This window comes from Plasmodium sp. gorilla clade G2 (genome assembly GCF_900097015.1).
Source record: "Plasmodium sp. gorilla clade G2 genome assembly, chromosome: 12".
Classification (NCBI taxonomy): Eukaryota; Apicomplexa; class Aconoidasida; order Haemosporida; family Plasmodiidae; genus Plasmodium; species Plasmodium adleri (nom. inval.).
In genome coordinates, this window is record NC_041704.1 from 549,590 (window position 1) to 575,125 (window position 25,536).

At 18.1% G+C, this 25,536-nt stretch overlaps 5 protein-coding genes and 2 non-coding genes across 7 annotated transcripts; 2 read left to right on the forward strand and 5 right to left on the reverse strand.

The window, feature by feature from the left end:
* Positions 1-1,046: 1,046 nt before the first annotated feature.
* PADL01_1213000 (glycerol-3-phosphate 1-O-acyltransferase) lies at positions 1,047-2,798 on the reverse strand (the record flags this gene model as incomplete). The annotated part of the gene is made up of 1 exon (XM_028683085.1): positions 1,047-2,798. One exon carries the CDS (start codon positions 2,796-2,798, stop codon positions 1,047-1,049), a length of 1,752 nt encoding a protein of 583 aa, XP_028539298.1.
* Positions 2,799-4,667: 1,869 nt separating this feature from the next.
* PADL01_1213100 (conserved protein, unknown function) lies at positions 4,668-5,576 on the reverse strand (the record flags this gene model as incomplete). The annotated part of the gene is made up of 4 exons (XM_028683086.1): positions 4,668-4,748; positions 4,876-5,023; positions 5,187-5,329; positions 5,493-5,576. 4 exons carry the CDS (start codon positions 5,574-5,576, stop codon positions 4,668-4,670), a joined length of 456 nt encoding a protein of 151 aa, XP_028539299.1.
* A 1,269-nt stretch (positions 5,577-6,845) lies between these two features.
* PADL01_1213200 (eukaryotic translation initiation factor 3 subunit 10, putative) lies at positions 6,846-10,925 on the reverse strand (the record flags this gene model as incomplete). The annotated part of the gene is made up of 1 exon (XM_028683087.1): positions 6,846-10,925. The coding sequence occupies one exon, from the start codon at positions 10,923-10,925 to the stop codon at positions 6,846-6,848; it is 4,080 nt and encodes a 1,359-aa protein (XP_028539300.1).
* A 3,633-nt stretch (positions 10,926-14,558) lies between these two features.
* Positions 14,559-15,521, forward strand: PADL01_1213300 (iron-sulfur subunit of succinate dehydrogenase; the record flags this gene model as incomplete). Its single annotated transcript, XM_028683088.1, has 1 exon — positions 14,559-15,521. One exon carries the CDS (start codon positions 14,559-14,561, stop codon positions 15,519-15,521), a length of 963 nt encoding a protein of 320 aa, XP_028539301.1.
* A 1,523-nt stretch (positions 15,522-17,044) lies between these two features.
* Positions 17,045-20,296, reverse strand: PADL01_1213400 (bromodomain protein, putative; the record flags this gene model as incomplete). The annotated part of the gene is made up of 1 exon (XM_028683089.1): positions 17,045-20,296. One exon carries the CDS (start codon positions 20,294-20,296, stop codon positions 17,045-17,047), a length of 3,252 nt encoding a protein of 1,083 aa, XP_028539302.1.
* A 3,421-nt stretch (positions 20,297-23,717) lies between these two features.
* Positions 23,718-24,463, forward strand: PADL01_1213500. The gene has a single exon (XR_003699370.1). It is a non-coding gene; the product is annotated as an uncharacterized ncRNA (non-coding RNA).
* A 115-nt stretch (positions 24,464-24,578) lies between these two features.
* Positions 24,579-24,742, reverse strand: PADL01_1213600. The gene has a single exon (XR_003699371.1). It is a non-coding gene; the product is annotated as a U1 spliceosomal RNA (non-coding RNA).
* Between the last annotated feature and the right edge of the window lie 794 nt (positions 24,743-25,536).

Here is a 25,536-nt window from a genome sequence, read left to right on the forward strand (position 1 = left end):
TTTATTTCTTTTTTATTACTTATTTTTTTTTTTTTTTTTTGTGTATTGCTTAGTATGCATATAATACGCCCTAGACATAACTCATAATTTATATTACCATTATAACAATTTAATTTTTTTAAAGAAAAAAAAAATAATATTTATAAAAATAAGTTATTTATATTTAAAATTACATAATTCATAAGATACAATTTTATGTATACCTAGGACAATTTTAAATAAACGATAAGGAAATATAATTATATTTCATTTTAATGATATATTAACATATATATATAAATATATATATATAAGTTGACTTTTTGATTAATAGTATATATACATGTAAATATATATACAAATAAATATGCATAAACAATAAAAAATGAGGTAATAGAAAAGTTGGACAAAAAACAAAAAAGAGTAAACAAAAAACAAATGAAGAATTTAAAAATGGATATATATTTGCATATATATATATATATATATATATATATATATATACATATACATATACATATACATACACATATTTTTATATATATAACTTGAAAAGTGTGTATAAAAAAAAAGGGGAGGAAAAAAAATATATGTAATACAATATTAATAATAACGATTATTATAACATAAACAGTATATATTTTAAAGTGACAAAAGAATATCATATCTACATAGAATATAAATATAAAATGGCATAATATTAATATATACATTTCTACATATATAATAAATGCACTTGTAATAATAATAATGAAATAAAGAAGAAATATATACATTGTATTTATATTTCACCAAATATACATATATTAATATATACACACATGCATATTTATAAATATTATGAACAAATTCATACTTTTACAATGAAATTTAAAATGTACATTATAATAATTTTGTTTCTTTTATATCATTCCTATAATTATATTTATTCTTTAACATATATTTAATATATTATGTTGTATGTTTTATGTTTTATGTTGTATGTTGTATGTTTTATGTTTTATGTTTTATGTTGTATGATTTATTTTTTATTTTATCTTATTTTTCTTCTTCTTATTATTATTATATTATAATATCTCCTCTTTGTATTCTAATTGAGAACGCTGCAATATTGGTAAGAATTCATCCTTTCCTCTTATCAATCTTTTCGTATCTGCATCTACAACAAATTTTGGTATATTTCTATAAAGTTGCTCAAGAAAGTCATCTGATACATCTGGACCTAAAGTAGAAACTAACTCACGAACTTTTAACTGCAATTCATGTCTAGTACTTATTAATTCTCTCTCGTTATCTCTCCAAACATTAATTTTTCCACATATGACCTTTAAGAGTATTTTCATTTGTCTTAACAAGATAGGTATTTGTACTGCATAATTTAAATTGATATAATAAAATATTGGTAAAATACACATGCTCAGAAATACAAAGAGAATTCTTTTGAGCCAAGAATGATAAAGACAAATACTAAATAATAATCCATATACAATATTAAACGTCGGTAAAAGAACAATTAATACTAATACTTTATAACTTGATACTACATCTCCCCCTTGTATTTTTATAGTACTATTTCTAAGAGCAGCTTTTCTATGTCTTTCAGCTAGATATATAGAAATTAGAACTAAGGGTAACCATAATAATGAAAAGGTCATACCAAAAATAACACAAAAAATAAATGTACATATATGTTCAATAAACTTTAATGTAGCTGCTGAAGTAGATTGTTTAAGCATCCAAACTTCATCATCTTTAATTTTATTAGCTTGTAATAATTTTTCATAACATTTTAATTCATAAGATAAATTTTCGATAACTTTGGAATCACCAAATTTCCAAAACATTTTACAAAATAATTGTAAATTATTATATATTTTATTTTTTGAAATAGTCATTCTTTCAGGTGTATATAAGCTTACACATAATTCAATACATCTACTAGTTTCATGATCTTTTGATGTAAGCATACAACTTCTCATACCTTCTTCAATTCTGCTTAATAATTTTGAAATGGCTTCTCTATTGTTGTTATTATATTCTTTACATAAATCTTGAGATATTATAATAGCATTACCATAAAACAATGTAGCACAACCTTGTAACTGATATAATTTAGAATATGATAAACCAACAGGTATAATAGAAACATCTTCAATACCATCAGCTAAAGCACATAATGTCATAATAGCTACACCTGGTTTTAATGGTAATAAATTAGTACGATCATGTGAACCACCTTCTGGAAATATACCAATAGTATCACCATTTTTTAAACTATTTGTAACTAAATTATAAACTTCTGATTGATTTATTTTAGGTATAATTTTAAATGATACACCATTAATTTTATCTTCACATTCTATATTCATACCTTCTTGAATTATCAATTCAGTCTCTGATTCTATTTTAACAACTGGAAACATTTTATTTTGTGTTAATAATTTATCACCAACTTGAACATCCAATTTAAATCTAGTATTTATTCCTGTTATTTTTACATCACCTTCATTCCAACATATACGACCAATACCTTTAAATTTTAAATCTTGTGGTCTCTTCACACTTATACAACCAATAACACTAGCCAATTTTCCAATTACAGCTCTTCGCATAGATTTCTCAGCAACAATAAACTTCACTTGTCTGGGAATATTTGCTATCAATACACATGCATCAATAAACTGATTATTATGATTCCCAACAAATATAACAGATCCATACAAGGGCACATTTTCCGGGTTTATAACGTTCACATCTCTAAATACTGATTTTACTATAACTTTACATAACCATCTTATTAAAAAGTAGAAATCTGGCATTATTTAAAAATTTTTAAATATATAAATAAATAAAAAATAAATAAAAATAAATAAAAAATAAATAAATAAATATAACATGTACCCAATAGAGAAATTAAAAATTATATAAAATGTTTAAACATAAAAAAAAAAAAATAATAATAATAAAATATATGTATCGTGTCCTTTTTTTTTCTTTTTTTTTTTTTATTTATAAACATATATGTCATATATTATATTCCTTATAATGATAACATATTGCAAGAACAAGCAAATATTTTTTTCATTATATAATAAAATCCTATAGAGACTATATATATGAAGAGAAACACATATATAAAATAAAAAATTTAAATATATAAATATATAAAAATATAAAAACATATTTAATATATATATATATAAATATATATATTTATATATATGTTTTTATACATACATGTGACCAAAAAATATTATGAAAATAAAATATTTAAAAAGAAATATTATTATTCATATAAGAAAAATACATCAAGTTAAAATAAATGAAATAATAAAAAGTATTTTATATATATATATATAATATATATAAATATACATTTATAATAAATAATGTATTTAAAAAAAAAAAAAAAAAAAGAAAGAAAATACTTAAAAAAAATAGATATATTATTATGGATACGTAAAAAAAAAAATATTTTTATTATATATATAAATTCATATTTTTGAATATATTATTAATAAAATTTTAAAAAAAGGCATACAAAAAAGAAAAATATTATACATATAATTATATATATTTTTAATAAATAAAAAATGTATACATAATATATATATTATATATTATATATATATATTATACATAGGTATTTAATATTATATATATAATTATAATATATATATATATTTTTTTTTAAGCCATGATAATTAATATTTGTAATATAAATATATATTATATATATTTTATATATATATATAATTTTTTATATATTAAAAAAAAAAATTAAATAATTATTCAAAATATTATCCCACATTTTTTTTTTCTAAATATATCTATTTAGAAAATATTACATCTCTTCCATATATTTGTAAATATTCAAGTAATGAAATTATAATATTTTAAAAAAATATAATAAGTATATGTAATTTTTTTTTTTTTTTTTTTTTTCGTTTAAATCGTCTCATAAATATATATATATATAAAAAAAAAAAAAAAAAAAAAAAGAGGATATATATAAAATTTATAAGTAATATAATAAATTAATATAATATTAAAATATAAATATATTAATATTATATATATATATATTAAAAGAATTATTTTTTTCAAGTCTTATATTTATAAGAATCTATAAATATAGCAACACACGAATTACACCAAAAAATAATCCATATTATAAAAAAAAATAAAATATAATAAATATTATTTATTCCGAAATACACATCTTAATATATATGTAAAAATTATAAAAGGTGTAAATATAATATAATACCATAAAATATTAATGTATATATATATATTCAAATAGAAGATTGGAAAAAAAAAAAATTCCTTTTTTTCATAGTAATTAATATGCTAACACAAACATAATTTATTTAAACATTATCCCTTTTTTCTTTTCTTTTCTTTTCTTTTCATTTCCTTTTTTTTTTTCTTCTTTTTTTTCTTCGCCTTTATATGTTTATATTTCATTTTTTATATTAATGTTAGAAAAGATATATATATATATATATAGTTTCAATAAAGTATTAAAAAAAAATATATATATATATTATATATATAATATTATATTCATATAATATATGTATATATATTTATGAAAAGTCATAGTTTTAATTTAAAAACATAAAAATAAATGAAAATAAAGATAAAAAAAAATAATAACAATAAATAATAATAATCTTATATTCTTAATGAACTGTTTTATATACAACCTTGTTCTTATTCTTTTCCATTTTTTCCATTCTTTTGGATGGTTGCGCAGATCCAAACTAAAAACAACATAAACAAAATAATAAATATATATTATAATATATACAATATTATATATAATAGGGGTGATATATATATATATATATATATATATATATGTAATATATAATATCAAGTGTATATTACTGGTGAGCTCAAGAAGTATTTGAAAATAAAACTAATAATTTGATAAGCCGCATATAATGGTATAATTATATATATGTAAAAAAACTTAAATGAAAAAAATAGTCCTATATTTATACAAAAGGACAGAATTAAAACATCGGTGTAATACCTGAAAAAAAAAAAAAAAAAATATACACATGTATAAAATACATATATATGTATATTTTATGTTAATATTTATATTTGGATAATAATTCCTCTATATTCAAAAACTATAAAGTAATAAAATTATTTATTAATCGTCATATATTCAATGTTAAATAGGATCTTACGTATAATTCATTCCATTCGTTAATCCATAGTGTATACTTTTTATACAATAATAATAACAAAAAAATAATAAACAGTGTAAGGCAAAAATATATTTTGTAATTAAATTATATCTGAAAAAATATAAAAAGATAATATAAACAAGCTGCAAAAAAAAAAAAAATAAATAAAATAAAATAAAATAAAATTATTAAATATATAACGATTAAATACATTATGTAGACGTTGAACATATTTATGATATTTTATTTCACATATATAATATATATATGTATATATATATATTCTTATTATTAATATCTCCTTACGGAAAAAATGCTAAAAAATGCTGAGGCATAAATAATAAATGAACTAGCCTTTTTTAAACGTTTCTTCTCAGATTGACCTGCCATTTTCACTATTCAGAAACCAAAAAAAAAAAAAAAAATTTTAGAAACCTTTTAAAATTTCTCTTAAAAAACAGAAAAAAAGGGAAACAAAAAAAATGGAAATGAATATCTAATTGTACTTATATGTAAATATGATTTTAAAATATTATATTCATTTTATTATATTTACAAATACTTATGATATATTTTGTTTTTAACTATAAGTTTTTTTTTTTTTTTTTTTTTTTTTTTTCGTTTCTGTATAGTAGCAATAATAAAATAATAATAAATTCGAGATATAAATAATATTTTCAAGTGCAAAAAGAAAAAAAGGAAAAAGAATTCATATATAAAAAAATTATATTATTATATATATATATATATATAATATACATATATAATTATAATATATATTATATTACTTTAAATAAATATATAAATATTATATTTTTTTGTATTATTTTCTTTAATATTAATAATATTATTAATATTTTTTCAATTCTTAAAAGGATAATTATTATGATAAAAATTTATTTTATATAAAAGGTATCATTATATATATATATATATATATATATATTTAATCATTGTTTATATTTCTATTTTTCAATGATACGATAAATATACTTTATTTAATATTATATTTTTTAATGTGTTCTAATAATATGAAAATTATTATATAAGTTTAAATATAATGCAATTTATAAAAAAAGGATAAAAATATACATTTGAGTATATATTAATATGTTCAATTTTATTTCTTTATTTATGTATTAAAAAAGGTATAAAATATTAGTATATTATATATTAAATATATATTTTAAATAGCATAAAAAAATATGCACATTTAAAGAATACACATTTTTATTTTTTTTATTTATATTTATTTTAATAAATTTTTAAATAAATTAATTATAATTAAATACATATAATATATATATATATATATATATATATATATATATTTATTTATATTAATATGTAAAAAAAAAATATTTGACGTAAATAACATTATCTACGAAACAATTAAATGCATATAAATATATGTGGTGTAAATTCTCTCTAAATTTTTAACATGAATAAATTAAATATACATATTAATTATATATATATGTATACATGTATTTTATGAAAACTATAAAAATATATATTTTTTTTAATGGGATCTTTAAATACAATATAGAAGAATATATTTTATTGACAATACATTTCAAAATAGGAAATATATAAATATAAAATAACATATATATATATATATATATATATATATTTATTTATTTATTTATTTATTTTCTATGCTTTCATAAAGAATCTTAAGATATTTCTTTTTTTTTTCTTAAATACAGTGAAATCTCCTCCATCTGAAGCTTCTTCATCGTCATTTTTTCTATCTTCATCATTATCATTTTCTTCATTTCCATTAGCTAACTCATCATTCTCTTTATTTTTATCCCCTTCTTTATATCTTTCTGTCTTTTCATTTTCATTATCTATTAATTTATTGCTATTTCTCCAACTTTTTGTATTTTCTTCACTTGTTTCGTGTTTTGCTTTTGAATCATCATCTTCTTTTAAATTCCATGCATTTCTAGTTCTTTCCTCAGTAGTACCATTTCTCTTTGAAATTTCACTCTCTCTTTTTCTTTCATTCTCTGGTTTTCCACTTCTTTCACGTCTTCTTGAATCCCTATCCAATTTGTCATCTCTATCTTTTTTATGATCTCTATCACTTCTTTTAATATCTCTATCTCGATCTCTGTCACGATCGCGTTCTCTTTCTCTATCTCTATCACGATCTCTTTCTCTATCTCTATGACTATCTCTTTCTCTATCTCTATCACGGTCTCTTTCTCTGTCTCTATCACGATCCCTTTCTCTATCTCTATGACTATCTCTTCTATGTTCTCTATCTCTATCACGATCTCTTTCTCTGTCCCTATCACGTTCTCTTTCTCTATCTCTATGACTATCTCTTCTATGTTCTCTATCTCTATCGCGATCTCTTTCTCTGTCCCTATCACGATCTCTTTCTCTATCTCTATCGCGATCTCTTTCTCTGTCTCTATCACGATCCCTTTCTCTATCTCTATGACTATCTCTTCTATGTTCTCTATCTCTATCACGATCTCTTTCTCTGTCCCTATCACGATCTCTGCCGCTCCAATCTCTTCTGTCTCTCATTTCAGATCTATCTCTATGAGCACTATCATGATGATCATCATGTCTTCTATAGGAATCATCTCCATTCTGGGATCCTCCTTTATCACCTCTTCTCCATGTTAAATCATCATCAATAGAAGACTTCCTATGAGACCTTTCACTTCTTCTGGATTCTTCCTTTTTCCTTTTCATTTGTAAGTCCATTTCTAAGTCTCTTTCTCTTTGCACCTTACTAATTTCCTCAAGTTTCTTTCTAGCTTCTTCTTTTTTCTTTCTTTCCATCTCTTCTTTCAATAATCTTTCTTCCTCCTCTTCCCTTCGTTTTCTTTCTTCTTCTGCTTTTATTTTCCTAATATGTTGATCTCTTCTTTCCTTTGCTCTCTGAATTTTTTCTTCCTTTAATATATTATATAATCTTTCTTTTTGAGCTTTCAAATTCTTTTCAAATTCTTCAACTCTTAATTTCATTTCATTTTTGGTAAATTCTTCAATATCGACAGAAAATTTCACATACTCTTCTTTTTCTTTTAAGGCAGCTTCAAAATCAGCTTTTTGTTCTTCTTCAGCAGCTTTCTGTTCTTGTAACAAAATTTCAGTATCTTCTTGGAAAACTAGAGCAATCCATCTATTCATATGACTAAGTTCAACTTGCCTAACAGCTCTGAAATAATGATCAACCTTTTTAGCTTCCATTTTTCTGACTTTAATAATTTCATTTCTTTCATTTAATCTTAATTTTTCTTGTGCTTCTTCAATATCATCAAAATCAACATATCCATTTAATATATCATCAATAGTGATTTCATCCATATATTTACCTTTCATTAATATTTTCGTAGTATTTGTTGAACATAATTTTTTAATTTCTTTTAACATTTGTTCGGCGGCTTCAGTTTTCTTTTTATGTTTTTCTTCTTTGATTCTTAATTTTTCACCTTTTCTAGCTAATTCTTCTTTTTTCTCTTTTTCAAGTTTTTCTTCTAATAATTTCTTTTCCATTTTTAATTTGAGTTGAGCTTGTTCCAATTCCTTTTGTTTCTTCAATAATTCTTTTCTCTTTTTATTATGTTCTTCACTTAGTAATTGTATTTTGTGATGCTCTTCATCAATCTTTTCGTATATCTTCTTTAATAATTTTTCATTTTCAATAGGTTTTTCCTCAAATACTTCATTTTCAATAATATCCTCAATGGGTGCTGTATTATAATTAATAGTTTTATTACTCTTATCTAAGAATGCAAATTCTTCTTCATATGTCAAAGTTGACATGGTTAAATTTTCTACTTCATTCTCTACAGCTATTGTTTCATTAATCATTTTTAGTCCATGTTGAAGATCGTTATACATATTAATAAGAGAATCCTTAATTAACATACTACTATTTAAAACTTGTTTATCTCCAAAATGGATAGCTCTCATGGTTAAATCAATTTTCATTTCTAACTCCCTTTGATATACTAAATCGACTAACATTTTTTCTGCTTCGTTCCATGACATAAAATGATCTGGACATATATTTTCAATAAAATAATCAATCGAAATATAACTATATACTCTAGATAATTGTAATATAAGTTTATGAAAAATGACTTCTTTAATTTTTTTAGTATATATAGCATATTCTGTATTTTCCAATTCTTTTAATAATACTTCACATTCTAAACACAAACTTAATGGTGTAAATTGATTTTCTAACAATGAATATAATTTTTGTATATTTTCATCAGCATAATTTAAAACATTTCTTATTCTTAATGCATTCTTTAAAGATTCTTTTACTGGTACACTAGTATGTCCTAAAAGTTGCGACATTTTTTTATGTGCTTCAAATTGTTTAGTAAAATCTTCATTTTTCTTTTTATTCCCAATAACAGGTATTGATAGTACAGCTAAAACAGCTTTATTACAAATATAAGTTTTTTCTTTTTCTGTCATATTTCTTTTAAAATTTAATACATGAAAACAATATTTTAACCAAGCTAATCCATGAAATAATTCACTTTCATAAACGAATAATATATCTGCCATCTTTTCATAAAATACAGCTATCCAATTTCTTAATTTTTCTTTAGATTGATTTAATGACTGAGAAGTGTTATGACCAGTACCAACATTTCCATCTGTCGCTTTGTTTATTGTTTCTCCACTTGGGTCTTTTCCATCATCTTCTTCCTCCTTATTATTATTATTATTATTATTATTACTATTACTATTATTATTGCTATTATTATTATTATTATTGTTATTATTTTCCATATTACTATCTTGTTGTTCAACACCTTTTAAAACATCCTCTTTTGTATTTGCATCGCCATCCACATCATTTTGTTTATTTTTTTCCTCATCATTTTTGTCACCTGGCTTTACCGTTTCAATAACAGAAACAAGTTCAGGTTCCATCATAATATTAGATTTTAATGATTTGTAAAAATAATCATGCATATTTAAGTTGTAAATATCCTCAGCAATATTGGAAGCTTCTTTCCACATAGCTAATTCACATGCAGCTTCTAATTGAATAATTTTGGTTTCTAAATGGTATTCAATTTTTAGTAGGGATTGATATTCAGGTTTATGTTTTCCTCTAAGTATTAAATTATAATGATTTCTTAATAAATCACTTAATTTTTTAAATTCGGTTACTCTCTTATTATCTTTACAAAAAAGAATAGCTTTTTTAGCTGTCTCATGATAAGCTTTTTCTAATTTGGGTGTAGCTCTTAAAATTTCTAAAATCATTTTATAGGTTTCCATACAAATTCTATATGCATTTTGTAATTTTCGTTCATGTTTTCCTGTTATTTCGATATCTAAAGAAGACATTAATATTTTTTCTGTAACATCTACATTACTTTCTTCTTGTTCAATTTTCTCTTTATTTAAAGCAACATTTTCTTTTGCTAATCGAACTTTCTCTTCAGCTTTATCTCTAAAATCAGTAATAACTTTTCCTAAGGAAGCAATGTTTCCATGTTGACAAATTATCCTATACTGATGTAAACCATCTTTAACTAAACTTAACTTTTCTAAATATAAACAAAATTCAATATATCTTAACATAATTTGTTCTTGTAATATATGCCAACCTTGTAAACGAAATGTCCTATGACCAATAGCACTGTGAAGTATTTGTAAAGCATCTTCATTCTGACCAATAAATTGTAATTCTTCTGCTCTCTTAAGAGCATTCTCTGGTTTCTGAAATGTTTGCATCTTCTAAACAATCAATATATATCCTTATACATAAAATTGTAATATTAGTACATATAAATAAATATATATATGTATATATATATATATATATATATGTATATATATATATATGTTTTTATTTTGTACAAACTATATTTTTGCAAAAGAAAAAAAAATTATATTCTTTATTTTTCATTTAGCATATATATAAATATATATATATATACATAATATGTATACTACAAAGGCAACTCATTAAAATGACACATATATATGTTAATCTTTCAACAGTTCCTTTATAAAAAAAAAAAATAAACATATAAAAATATATTTAAAAAAATAATAAACCTTCACAAATAAAATAACATAAATGTATACATATATATATATATATTTATACTATCTTAAAAATGATGATACATTCATTCATATATAAATGCTTCTCATATATATATTTATTCCATTAATAATTTTTGTTATCATATCTAGGGATAAAATAATAAAAAATATATATATACATCAGAGTACATTATTTAAAATATAAAAAAAAAATTTGTAAATATTAATATATAAAACTATATAAATAAATAAATAAATATATATATATATATATATATATATATATATAACATTTATTAACCAATAATCATTTTTGTTAATTCTACATCTTTGTTAATTATAAAAATGTGAAAAACAAATTTGTACTAAATATATATATAAATATTATAAATATATTATTATATCCTTAATATTTTTTCCTTTTTTTTTGTTTTCCATAAATAAATATATATATATATATTATATTTTTCTTTCTTAACATAAATAATATATAATATATATAATTATTACAAATGGATTTATGTTATGTTTTTCTTTTTCTTTTTCTTTTTCCTTTTTTTTTTTTTTTTTTTTTTTTTTTTTTTTTTTTTTGGGCCTTATAATTATCTTTATAATTTTACATATTTAAATTATTTAATAAAAAAAAAAAAAAAATTAAATATTATATATATATATATATATATATATATATATATATATTATAATTAGTATTATTACTTAATTATTGTAAAATATATATATATATTATACATATATTGAAGTGGATATAAAAAAATACATTATTATTTTAATATATATATATAATATATTATTATATATTTTTAACCTTTGTTTTTTTTATTATTTATTTAATATATGTATATAAATATATATATATATATATTATATATACTTATGTATATATAAATATACCAATTATATTTTATTTTAGTTTTCTAATATAATTTATTTATATATTATATAGATAAAATATTTATAAATTATTACATATATTATATTATATGTATAATATATAATATATAATATATTCATAAAATTCTTGTACCAATAAAAAAATTATATATATATATATACTATTATTTATTATAGATGAAAGGTACATAATAAAATGTGAACATTAATTAATATTAATTACATTTTATACATATATTATATTATATATATTATATAATAACTGACAAAAGATTTATTATTTTATATTTAACAATAGATATAATGTATTATATTTATATATAATTATAAAATCTACAGAAGATTTATTCAGTAAAAAAAATCACAGAATAAAGTATGCACATATATTAATTCATATAAACTTATCTTAATATATTTTTTCTGTGAAAATATAAAAAATATATATTATATAATATATATATTATTATATTTATGTAATGTATATATTATAACGTATCTTCAAAAAAAAAAAAAAATTAGTGTATGTCCCATATATTTCAAAATATAATTTATTATTTTTTACATTTATTTCTGTTGTAATATTTTTTATTATTAAAAATATTTATTTAATATATCAACTTTTTACATTCATTGTTTAAATATATTTAAAATATATTTATATATAAAACAAAAAAAATTTCCCCTTTTAGTTTCATTAGGGGTTACAATTTAATATAGAACAAATTTTTTTTTTTTTTTTTTGAATAAATATAACTTAAATTTTACAATAAACTAAAAAAAATAAACATTAATAATTTGAATTGAATAATAAAATTGTATCATGTTTTGATTAACTTTTTTTTTTTTTTTGTTTTTTTTTTTTTATTCAACACATTTTTATTTATTGGATTAATTTAAAGAAAATATGAAAAGTATTAACCTTGTTTTTTTTTTTTATATTTTCTTAAAGCCTTTATAAATATTGTATAAAAAGGGGTTCATTCTTTAATCATATGCGAAAATAATAAATATATGTATACATCTCTTAAGGTTGTATACTTCTATATAAATTTATAAATATGAATACATCTCATTATGTGTTAAAAATTAAGATACATTATATATATATATATATATATATATATATATATATATATATATTTATTTATTTATATTAAAAATAAATTGAAACTGGTACAAATTACAATCAAATATAATATCAAAGTTATTTTGTGTCAGATATACACATTCATTTCTTGTATTCCCTTAAATTTAAAAACTTACAAAGTTGTTAAATAAAATAAATACATATACACAATATATGTATGTTTAATCTATCTCTCATTTTACTGATATATATAAAATACATGTTAATAAATATTACAAATAAATAACTAAATGTTAAGTAATGTAATATAATATGAAACACTAAATAGTGCAAAGTATTAATCATATTTATATAATGATATATGAAATATATATAATTTATAATTGTATTATTTAAGACAAACAAATAAGTTGGTTTAAAATTATCTTTATTTAATATTAAAAAAGAACAAATAAATAAATAGGACAAATGTCATATTTGTAATAGTAAAAACATATATTTTTATATTTTAATGGGAAATTTAATTTTACCAAGTGTAAAAATAACACATATTAAGAAAAAAATAAATATATATATTATAATATATTATAATATATATATATTTATTACAATATGGACACATTTAAAATATATTTTTTTCATTTTTTTTTTTTTTTTTTTTTTTTATACAATAGCAGAACGAATAATAATAAAATTTTAAACAAGGAATTATTTTATATGGTGTGTAAAATTACAAAATATGCAAATAATTTTTATAGAAAATAATTTTTCTTTTTTATATTTTTAATGGATTACTTTTTGAAAAATAACAATAAAATAAAATTAATTAAAAAAAAAAAAAAAAAAAAAAAAAAAAAAAAAAAAAAAAAAAAAAAAAAACATATATATATTATTAAAATATGATCATGCAAAAAAATGAAAAAACATTATTATTATATTCATGTTTGAGATATTTCTTATATAATGGCAATTATTTTATTTAAATGTGACTTATGATTATATTCTTTTTTTTTATAATATTTAAAAAAAATATATATTTTTCATTTTTTTCAGTTTACAATGTTATTTGTTCTATATATATATATATATATGTATAATGATACATTTGCATAAGTTTTTCATTCGGTAATATATATATATATATATATATATATATATATTTATATGAATAATTTTTTGGGACATTTAAAATTTTTATTTTTTCTTTTTTTAATATCCATTTGTCATTGTCATATTAATTCAATTTGTTTATTATTAACAATTAAAAAAATATATTAAATGCTTTACTTTTTTTTATTTTTTTTTTTTAAAAAAAAATGTTAAAAAAATATGAATTACAAGGGGTTATGAATATATTAAATAAAAAATTATGCAATAACAAGTGCCGTAATGATATCATACAAGCATATTCGTATATACAAAAATGTTTTAACAATGGATCTATAAATAAAGGATTTGAAATGAAAAAACAAGTTGAACAAATTAATAAAGTAAATGGAGAAGTGGTAAAAAAAAAAAAATTCTCCATATTTCGTTACAACGCATCAAATAAGAAAAGACCACAAATGGAGACATTTGAAGTTGATATAGATAATTGTGGTCCCATGGTTTTAGATGTATTAATAAAAATAAAAGATGAAATCGATTCAACATTATCTTTTAGAAGAAGTTGTAGAGAAGGTATATGTGGGAGTTGTGCTATGAATATTAATGGAAAAAATGGTTTGGCTTGTCTAACTGAAGTTAATAGAGATAAAAAAGAAATTACTGAAATACAACCATTACCAAATTTATATGTAATGAAAGATTTAGTACCTGATTTAACAAACTTTTATAATCAATATAAATCTATTGACCCATGGTTAAAGAGAAAAACGAAAAAAGAAAAAGGACAAAAAGAATTTTATCAATCTATTGAAGATAGGAAAAAATTGGATGGACTTTATGAATGTATTATGTGTGCTTCTTGTTCAACATCTTGTCCTTCTTATTGGTGGAATCCAGAATATTATTTAGGACCAGCCACATTAATGCAAGCCTATAGATGGATTGTCGATAGTAGAGATGAATACACAAAAGAAAGATTAATGGAAGTCAATGACACTATGAAATTATATAGATGCCATGGTATTATGAATTGTACTATGTGTTGTCCAAAAGGTTTAGATCCAGCAAAAGCTATAAAAGATATGAAAAATTTAGTTCAAGAAAATTTCTCAAAAGATACCATAAAAGAACATTCTGAATACGTAAAGAGTAAAATGGAAAAAACAAAATGAAAAAAAAAATATATATATATATATAAAAATATACATATGTATATTTTTAAACGAGTACCATATGTGAAATTATTATAACGTATATATTTTTAGTATATATTGTTTTGTACCTTATAATTACAATTCATATAATAAAATAAATGGAAAAAAAAAAAAACAATTATTATTACGTAATATGTACATATATATATACATATACACCATATTTTAATATATGTTTACTATTTTATTACTGTTTTAGTTTATTGTTTTATTATGTGATTTCACAAATATATACACCTTATATTTTTTCTAGTCTCATAAGAATTATTACTCAACTTTGTTTTATTCATTTTTTTCGTTTATCACAAAAAGAATTCATTATTATATATATTTATATATTTATATAGGTTTTACATGAAACTTATTTTTTTACCATTCTCATATATTTGTTTCTATTTAAAGATTAATATTAAATTAGTATATATTCACACCGAATAAATATACACACGAAATTTACATCTCACATATATATATGTATATATATATATATATATATATATATATATATATTTTTTATTATAACAAATCATTTAAAAAAAAAAAAAAAAATTACAACATACAATATTTTTCAATACAAATTTATTATAAGAACCAAAAATAAAAAAAGGAACACCTACCATAATTATAAAGAATCTTACATTTCTACAATATACTTGACACATTTCAAAAAAAAGAAAATAGTATTTCCTTTAAATAAAAATATTCAGGGTTTCTTATAAATTTATGTTCGCCTTTATTCTATTAATAATTAATCAAATTAATACAAGTTTTCATTCATATAAAAAAAAAAAAAAAAAAAATAATAATATATAAATGAATACATTATATGTATAAACATATTCTTTTATTATTATAAAAAAAAAAAAAAAAAAAAATAAAAATAAAATAAAAAATATCAAATTAAAGATGTGCATAAAACACATCCATAAAAAAAAAAAAATGAAAAAAAAAAAAAAAAAAAAAAAAAAGAAATTAATAATTAAAATGTATATATAAATAAAAATATATAAATGCAGTTTTATATAAGTTGTACTTAAGATTATTAAGTACTTTTATTTTAATGCTATAAAAAATAATATAATATAAATAAAATAGAATGAATAAATAATAATAACTATACATACAAACATAAATATATATATATATATATATTATATGTATTTTTATAAATATTAAAAATATAATCAAGTTTAATATAAATAACTACAATGATTAGAAATATTGATATAATTATTCGTAAATAATTTTAAAATATAAAATATTATTTTGAGAATATTTCAATTTTTTTTTTTTTTTTTTCATTAATTATAATATAATAATATTATAAATGTTGTCCTACGTTATCCAAATTTCAATCACTTCACTATATTTAATTCGAATATAAAAATTTTCATAAAGATAATACTGTTATAATACTTATAAAATAGTGTAACTGATATATATATATATATATATATATATATTTAATTATTAGTAGTGTTTTATATTTTAGCATCATATCCTTCGGCTATCAATTCTTTTTTATTTATAGGTACATTAGTTTTGTGTTGTGTTAAAATAGCTTGTTGTATTACTTGTCCTTTCCATTCTGGCCATGCACTTACTGTTGCTCTATGTTTGTTCTTGGTATTTCTTGGTGAATCCATTGATCCTAAAAAATCTGCATGCATACCCATAACATCATCTCTTATTTGTAAGCTTTTTCTATTTTCATTGACAGGTTTGTATTGAGGTAATGATTTTCTTCTATTTGCTTCTAGAAATTTATTTGACAATTCTTTTTTTTTATCATTTGGGAATGGTCTTTTAATTTTTCTTTTCTTATCATATGAATCTGAATCCAAATCCGAATCACTATCAGAATCTGAATCATCACTAGAGGTTGAAAAACTTGATGAATCAGATGAGTTCGACGTAGAAGAATCAGATGAATTGGATGATGAAGATACATATCGATTAGTTCTCCTCTTTTCATAATGAGCATTAATATTACTATTATTACTACCATGTTTTATAAAACTTTTATTAGGAACAATTTTTTGAGGTATTTTTCCTTTAGAAAAACTAGGATTGTTCACTTTGTTTGCACTAATTAAAGATGACTTATAATGTTCTAAATTAATTCTTCCCATATGATTAATATATAAAAAGATTCTTTTTTGTTTTTCAATAGATAATAAATCAGTATCAAAAGTAAAGAATCTATCAAACATATGATTTTCTGCAAGTATACCTAAATCATCTTGTATAATTTCTAGAGCAGCTTTTCTTTGATTTGGTGCTAATCTTTTAAAATTTTTAAATAATAATGTAACTTGATAATTATTTAATCCTTTATCATTAATACCAATTTTTTGAATACCTGGTGGTTCAGGTATAATTCCTACACTTGGAGGCTCAAAATCATCATTATCGACTGTATTTGAATTAACATCTTTTTTGTTTTTTATATTATCTCTTATACTTTTTTTGTTACCTACATTATTATTATTATTATTATTACTTATACTATATTTACTTGATTTATTAATTTTTTCATTCTTTTTATTTTTTCCATGTGGGAAATATATTTGGTTTGAATTTAAATTATTTTTTAATGTATTTGTAGATGCACTAGTCATATACATACTTGACTTTTTACCATGAACATTTTTATGCATTTGACTATCTCTCTTATTATAATTTGCACTACTTATATTATCATAAGCTTCATCATCATAATTACTACTAGCACTACTACTACTACTGCTACTACTAGTACTTGAAGAAGACAAAGAGCTACTCAAATCATCAATACTTGTATTTGTAACAGTTTTACTAATATTATTATGATTTATATTATTATTAGTATTATTATTGTTGTGCTCTACCAAATCATTATATTGTTTCATATTAAAATAAACAGAATTAATATTTTTTGTACAATCTTTTAATATATTTTTTACATCATTTCCTTGTTTTATTAATTTATCAAATTCTTTTGCTAATTTATATGCATCATTCCATACACAATTTTTTACTTTATGATATGTGAATGCATTAAAAAATATCTGTCTTACATCATGTTGCCACTCAAAAGGATTATTATATTTATTATTTATTAATTTATTTTCAATAGTTTCAAAATCCATAGGATTTTTTATAACATTAAAATAATTTGGTATTCCATCTAATTCAGGATTTACAGGTTTTAAAAACCAACAAGCTATTTCTTTCTTTTTTAATTTATGTAATATTTTAAAACAATAAGTTTTCCATGGATTTTTTGTTCTATATATTTTTTTCTTATATGTTTTCTTATGTTGTTCATATTCATCCAATAAATTTTCTTCATTATAACTATTCGTTTTTTGTCTTTTTTTCATCTGTTCCTTTTCATTCATCTTTTTATTATTTGAATTACTAATTTTTGAACCTTTTCCTTTACCAGTATTACTATTATTATGTGTAGGAGATGAATTATTTGTTCCAAAATTAGTACCATGTAGTACATTTTTATTATTATGTTTATTATCCAAATCATCAAATTTGCTACTAGCAGATCTTTTTATACCTTTACTATTACTTGTCAATTTATCACCTTCTTGTTGTGATTTGATTGAATTATTATTATGATACGTATTATTCGTACCTTTATTACTTCCTTTAGTATTATTTACATTATGATTTTCTTCTTTTATATTAGCATTTTTTATGTCCTTTTCATTAATATAATCATTATTATTTACATTATTAGCTTGTCCTTTTTTCTTGTTTGTATCTTTTGTATCCTTTTGATCATGATGTGAATAAGAAACTTTTGAATCCAATTCTTCCTTTGAATAGAAGGGATCAAAAGATTTTTTTGATTTTCTTTTCCCAGCATCATATATACTATTTGATAATGAACAACTTAAATTCTTAATCTCGTTTAAATGTCTTTTTGATATAGCTGTGTATGTATTTCTTTTTTCATTTTTTGGTTTAACACATGGAACTTCAATAAATCGAAATCCTAAAAAATGAATTTTATTCGATATATAAATAAATTCTTCTTGTGTTAAATTTAATACACCTCTTTCAAAACTTCTAATATCATTAACATTTTTTATAAATAAATCATCCATATTTTTTATCATTTCTTCCTTTTTTATAAAATTTATATTATCACTATTATTATTATTATTATTATTATTATTACTACTACTATCATTTATATGATATTCTAATATATTACTTGTTGAATTATTTTTTGATATATTATTATCACTAATATATTCATCTGTTATATTCATACTATTACATTGATTATTGTTTTTTAAATTATCATTACTATTAATATTAATATTATTATTATTTGTATATTCACTGTTGTTCATATTATCATCATAATTCATATAATTTGTATCATTACCATTATCATCAATGGTATTTTCATTTGAAAAAGAACTGAAATAGTTCATATTTTTATTATCACTTATTATATTATTATTATAATTTTCTTGGAACTGATTATTTATAGTTGTTCCATTATTATCTGTATCTGTTAAATTATTTATTGAACTCATATTATTATTCTTATACGATATAATTGAATCATTATTCTTAATGATATCATTCTTTGTCTTATTATTATAATCAATATTATCTATATTATTTATAATGCAATTATTATTATTCTCTATAGTGATATGTTCCATACCACTACTAGTATCAATTAATAATTGATTATTTATATGATTATAATCATTCATATTTATTATTATATCACTAGTACTATTTTCAATATATCCTCTGCATTTACATCTGTATTATTCAATGATATATATTTTTATTTTATTTTTTTTTTTTTATCATTTATGATACTCTTTCATATATTTTCATCATCATTCTATATAGATGATTTTGTGCATTAACTTGATTATATTATATACTATATTACAATTATTTTTATGTATATAATTATTTACATTATTTTAAAAATTTTTTACGTTATTATTATCATTATAAATATTTATCTCATTATTCATTAAAATGTATATACATATATATATATATATATTACATATGTACTTTATTAATATTATTATATTTATATTACATATGCATTTTATAATTATATATATATATATATATATATATATATATTTATTTATTTATTTATTTACCATATCTCACTTTTTGTCCTTTTTTTCTTAATTTATATAATTACTAAAATTTGTTTATAACAAAATGTCTTTTTTTTTTTTTTTTTTTTTTTTTTTTTTTTTTATGAATATTACATATATATATATATATATAATATACATATATATCATGAATTCATTAAATATTTCATTTTTTTTTTTTTCTTTTTTTTTATTTTCTGTTGTACTCACAATGTCCTTTTTTTTATGAATAGCATAAATAAAAAATTTTGAAAATAATGTACTTTTTTATTATTTCAAATAAAGAAAAATAAAAAAATATAAGCATCAATATTTTTTATTTTGGGGTAATGAAAAAAAAATATTATTCTTGTATGGTATTTTTAATTATAATATATATATATATATATATATATATATTATATTATTTATACGTATAAAAATATACAAATTTATATATTATATATAAATATATATATATATATATATATATATATATATATATATATATATATATTATATACATTTATAACTCTTAATTTAATTTTTGTATTTCTTAATAAAAAAAAAAAAAAAAAAAAAAAAAAAAAACCAAATAAATAAATAAAATAAATAATATATATATATATATATAATATATTAATGGAACATATATGATTTTTCTTTGTAAAAGTTATATTTGTAATAATATTCTTTTTTTATATATCTAATTCTTTCATATATTTGTAGTATTCCCATAAAATATATTTGCCTTTCTTTTTAAAAAAAAAAATATATATATACATATATATAATATAAAAAAATATACAAAAATATAAATAAAATAAATATTTGATTTTTTTTTTTTATATATTCATTTGTATTTTCAAAATGAATATTAAATTAAAAAAAAATATATATAAATAATTTAAAAAAAAAAAATATATTTTTTTTTTTTTTCCTTATTTTTTATTATATAATTATATATATTTTTTTTTTAATTATTTCTCATCAATTTTGTATTTATTTTTTAAAAAAAATATTTCATTTTTTATTTTTCTTTTTTAAAAAAAAAAAATTAAAAAAATAAATAAAAATACCTAACATGCAAAAAAAAAAAAAAAAAAAAAAAAAAAAAAAAAAAAAAATAGTAAATTTTTATTTTTATACATATATTGTTTATTTATATATATATATGATAAATAGAGCTCTTTTTTTTTTTTTTTTTTTTTTTTTTTTTAAATGCTATTTGATAAGTATTATTATATATATATATAATATATGTAATAAAAATATATTTTATTAAAAAAAAACAAATTATATAGTATCCCTTTTTTATTTTATATTATTTTTTTTTTTTTTTAAATATTTTTTACAATAACATCAAAAAGTACAAATATATTCTTATATTCCTTATATAAAAAATTATAAATTAATTTTTTATGTATCAATTATATTTTTTTATTCCAAATAATTTAATAGAAAAAAGTAAAATTTTTTTATTTTTTTTGGTAAATAAACATATAAATTATATGCTATTTATAAAAGATATTAATGAATTATTATATATATATATATATATTTATATAATATAATATATATATATTTTTTTTTAAGAGAACAAAATTTTAACGTATTAATATAATTTACAAATAAATATTATAATAATATTCATTAAAATCATTATATTCATAATTTAATATTTCAAAATATTTAATTTATAATATATATGTAATAATTTTATTATATATAATCTAAATATCCAAAAAAAAAAAAAAGAAAAAGAAAAAAAAGAAAAAAAATTGTATATTTTCATATTAACCTACATATGGGTAAATTTTTCCTAGTTTTATATATTATAAAAATTTACATTAATAAGGTTTATTATAATAAATATAATATATTACATATATTCATATACTATAATATTATATTATATATATATAAATATAGTATTATAGTTTTTTTTTAAATAGTTGGAGCATATAATTTTAGGAAAATTTTCTCCAATTATTTAAGCCTTTAAAAAAATAATAATGGAATGAAAAATGACCTTATATAAAATAAATTTAATAGAAACCATATATTCTTATTTTTTTTTTTATTTTTGTCGTATATAAATAATATTTAAATTCGCATATATCATAACTTATACATTTTTTTATGTGTTTAAAAAAAATATATATTTGTAGATTTATTTATTTTTTTAATATAACCATATAAATAAAAATAAAAAGAAGTGTTTCATTTGATTTCTTTTTTTTTTTTTTTAAATTATATTATATATATATTTATTTATATGTGTAATACAACCCATAAGTATATATATATATATATATATATATATATATAACTTTATATTTCTTTTAATAGTTATATTTTTTTTTTTATGGTATATTGATAAAATAATTTTATTTATAATCGTTCCATTTTAAAATGCAACATTATTTTATAAATATTAAAAAAACATAATATAATATATATATGTATATATAATATTTATGTTATTCTGTTTTTCTTTTTGTTATTATTTATTACTTTTTATTAAACACATATGAAATGATATATAATAAAATTATGTAGATTGTATTAAATGTGGTTGTTAAATGTGTTACATATATATATATATATATATTATAATGTGTATTTGAAAAATAACAAAATTCTTTTTCAATATTATTTCCTTGGTCACATAAAAAATTTTGTTAACATATTTAAATTATAAATATGGAAAATAAAAAAAAAAAATTTTTATGGATATATATGAGCATTATAAATATATATAAACTCATTGTATCCTTTAGCTCTTAATATGATTTTCCGGTTTTTTTTTTTTATTAAACTGTTTCTTAAAAATGAAGTAGTATACTTGGTTATAAAAGTCCTAGTATTTACATATATTTTTTTTTTTTTTTTCTTTTATAATAAAATATTCTTTATAAAAAAAGGCATATGGAAAAGAATAAATAAAAGAAATATATATATATATATATTTATTTATTAATGTAAACATTTTTATATATATCCCTTGTGGTTCTTATATTTATATAAAATATTCTTTATTCATTTGCAAAGGATAATATTGACATACATAAAAATTTAAATGTATCTCCTTTTATTATTATAATTAAAAAGGGAAATATAAAATGTAAAATTCATTTCTATATATATTATATATTAATAATAAATATTTAAAACATCAATGGTATTATATCTATACAAAATAAACCTTACAATAATTGTCATTATTTGTATATTTTCTTTAATTTACATATAACCATTTTTAATTAAATAAAAACATTCATTTATTTTCAAATATTCTTATAAACATATTAAAATATATATCCTTTTATTTTGGAAAAAGGAAATAAAAATATAGTAATTCATTATTTATAAATATGTTCCGATGAATACTATTACTATAAATATTTTCTTTTTGATAATATTATTAATAAATATTATTTATAAAGCCAAGCGAAAAAGATCAATTATAACATATTTTTATATATGAAAATAAAACATATATATTCCATCTAAATAATTGAGAAGGAAAAAAAAAAAAAATAAATAAAAAGGAAAATACTCTTTTAAAATAGAAATTTATAATATTACATAATAACTATATTTTCTTTTTTTAACTAGTAAAAATCGATAAAATAAATTTTTGCAACATATATAAAAATATGATGATTGAGAATATTTAAAATATTATATATATAATATATATATTATATAATATTCTTACTTGTGAATAAATTATTTTCTTTTTCCTTAAGAAAAAAAAAAAAAAAAATTAAAGTATAATATATTTCGAATATTATAATTTATATATTATATATATAATATATAATAATATATTCTCATATATATATGTAAAAAAATTTGATAATTTAAAATTGTTTTTTGTTAAATGGCATAATCATTAGATGAATTATGCCACGGGCAAAAATTTTGCTGTTAGCACCCCCCATGTGGAGAGTCTATAGCTCATCACAGTCAGCTGAGTGCAATGCTCTGCTCCGAACTACGTCAGGATAATGCTTGAGCTACCCCAAACGCCAGCCAGGTAAGTTGACTTTTAACAGCCTCAATTTCTCATAGTGTCATTTTTTAAATGCTGAAACTGTACTTGTTTTGCTTCTATTTTATTTTTCTATATTTTTTCTATATAATTAAAAATTAAAATATTATATTATACATATATATATATATATTATTATATTTGTATGTTTATATTCTTATATATTTATATATTCATATGTCATTTTAAATATATATATATATATATTCTTCTATTTACATATTTTGGTTTCATATTTTATAATATGCAATAGGAATAATAAATAATAATTATTCATTTTACATATATTAATATGTATCTTATAAATATTATAACGATTATAAATATATCTATTTTTTTTCTATCTTAACCGTTATATAATATTTTATAAATTATTCATTATTTATTAATATAATAATTTATCCTTATCCAAAAGTAAAATTAATAGAAAACTAATTTATATATATTTCATATAATTATATATGAATTTTTTAAGAAAATAATAAAGAATATCAATCAAATTTTTATTTATATTTTATAACATTATTATTATTTTCCTTATCGTTTCTTCTGTTTTTTTATTTTATTTTTTTTTTTTTTTTTTGTGTATTTATTATTATTCTTTATTTTTTCCCCTTTTTCGTTAATATGTTAAAAATATATCTCTCCTTTTTTATATATAAAATATAAATAAAAAGCATAAAGCTTTGAACTTTTTTATTTGATTCTTTATTTGTATGTTATAAATCTATACATCCATTTGTTTAATTATTTTTTTATTGAGAGATACTTTTTATTATGTTTTAAT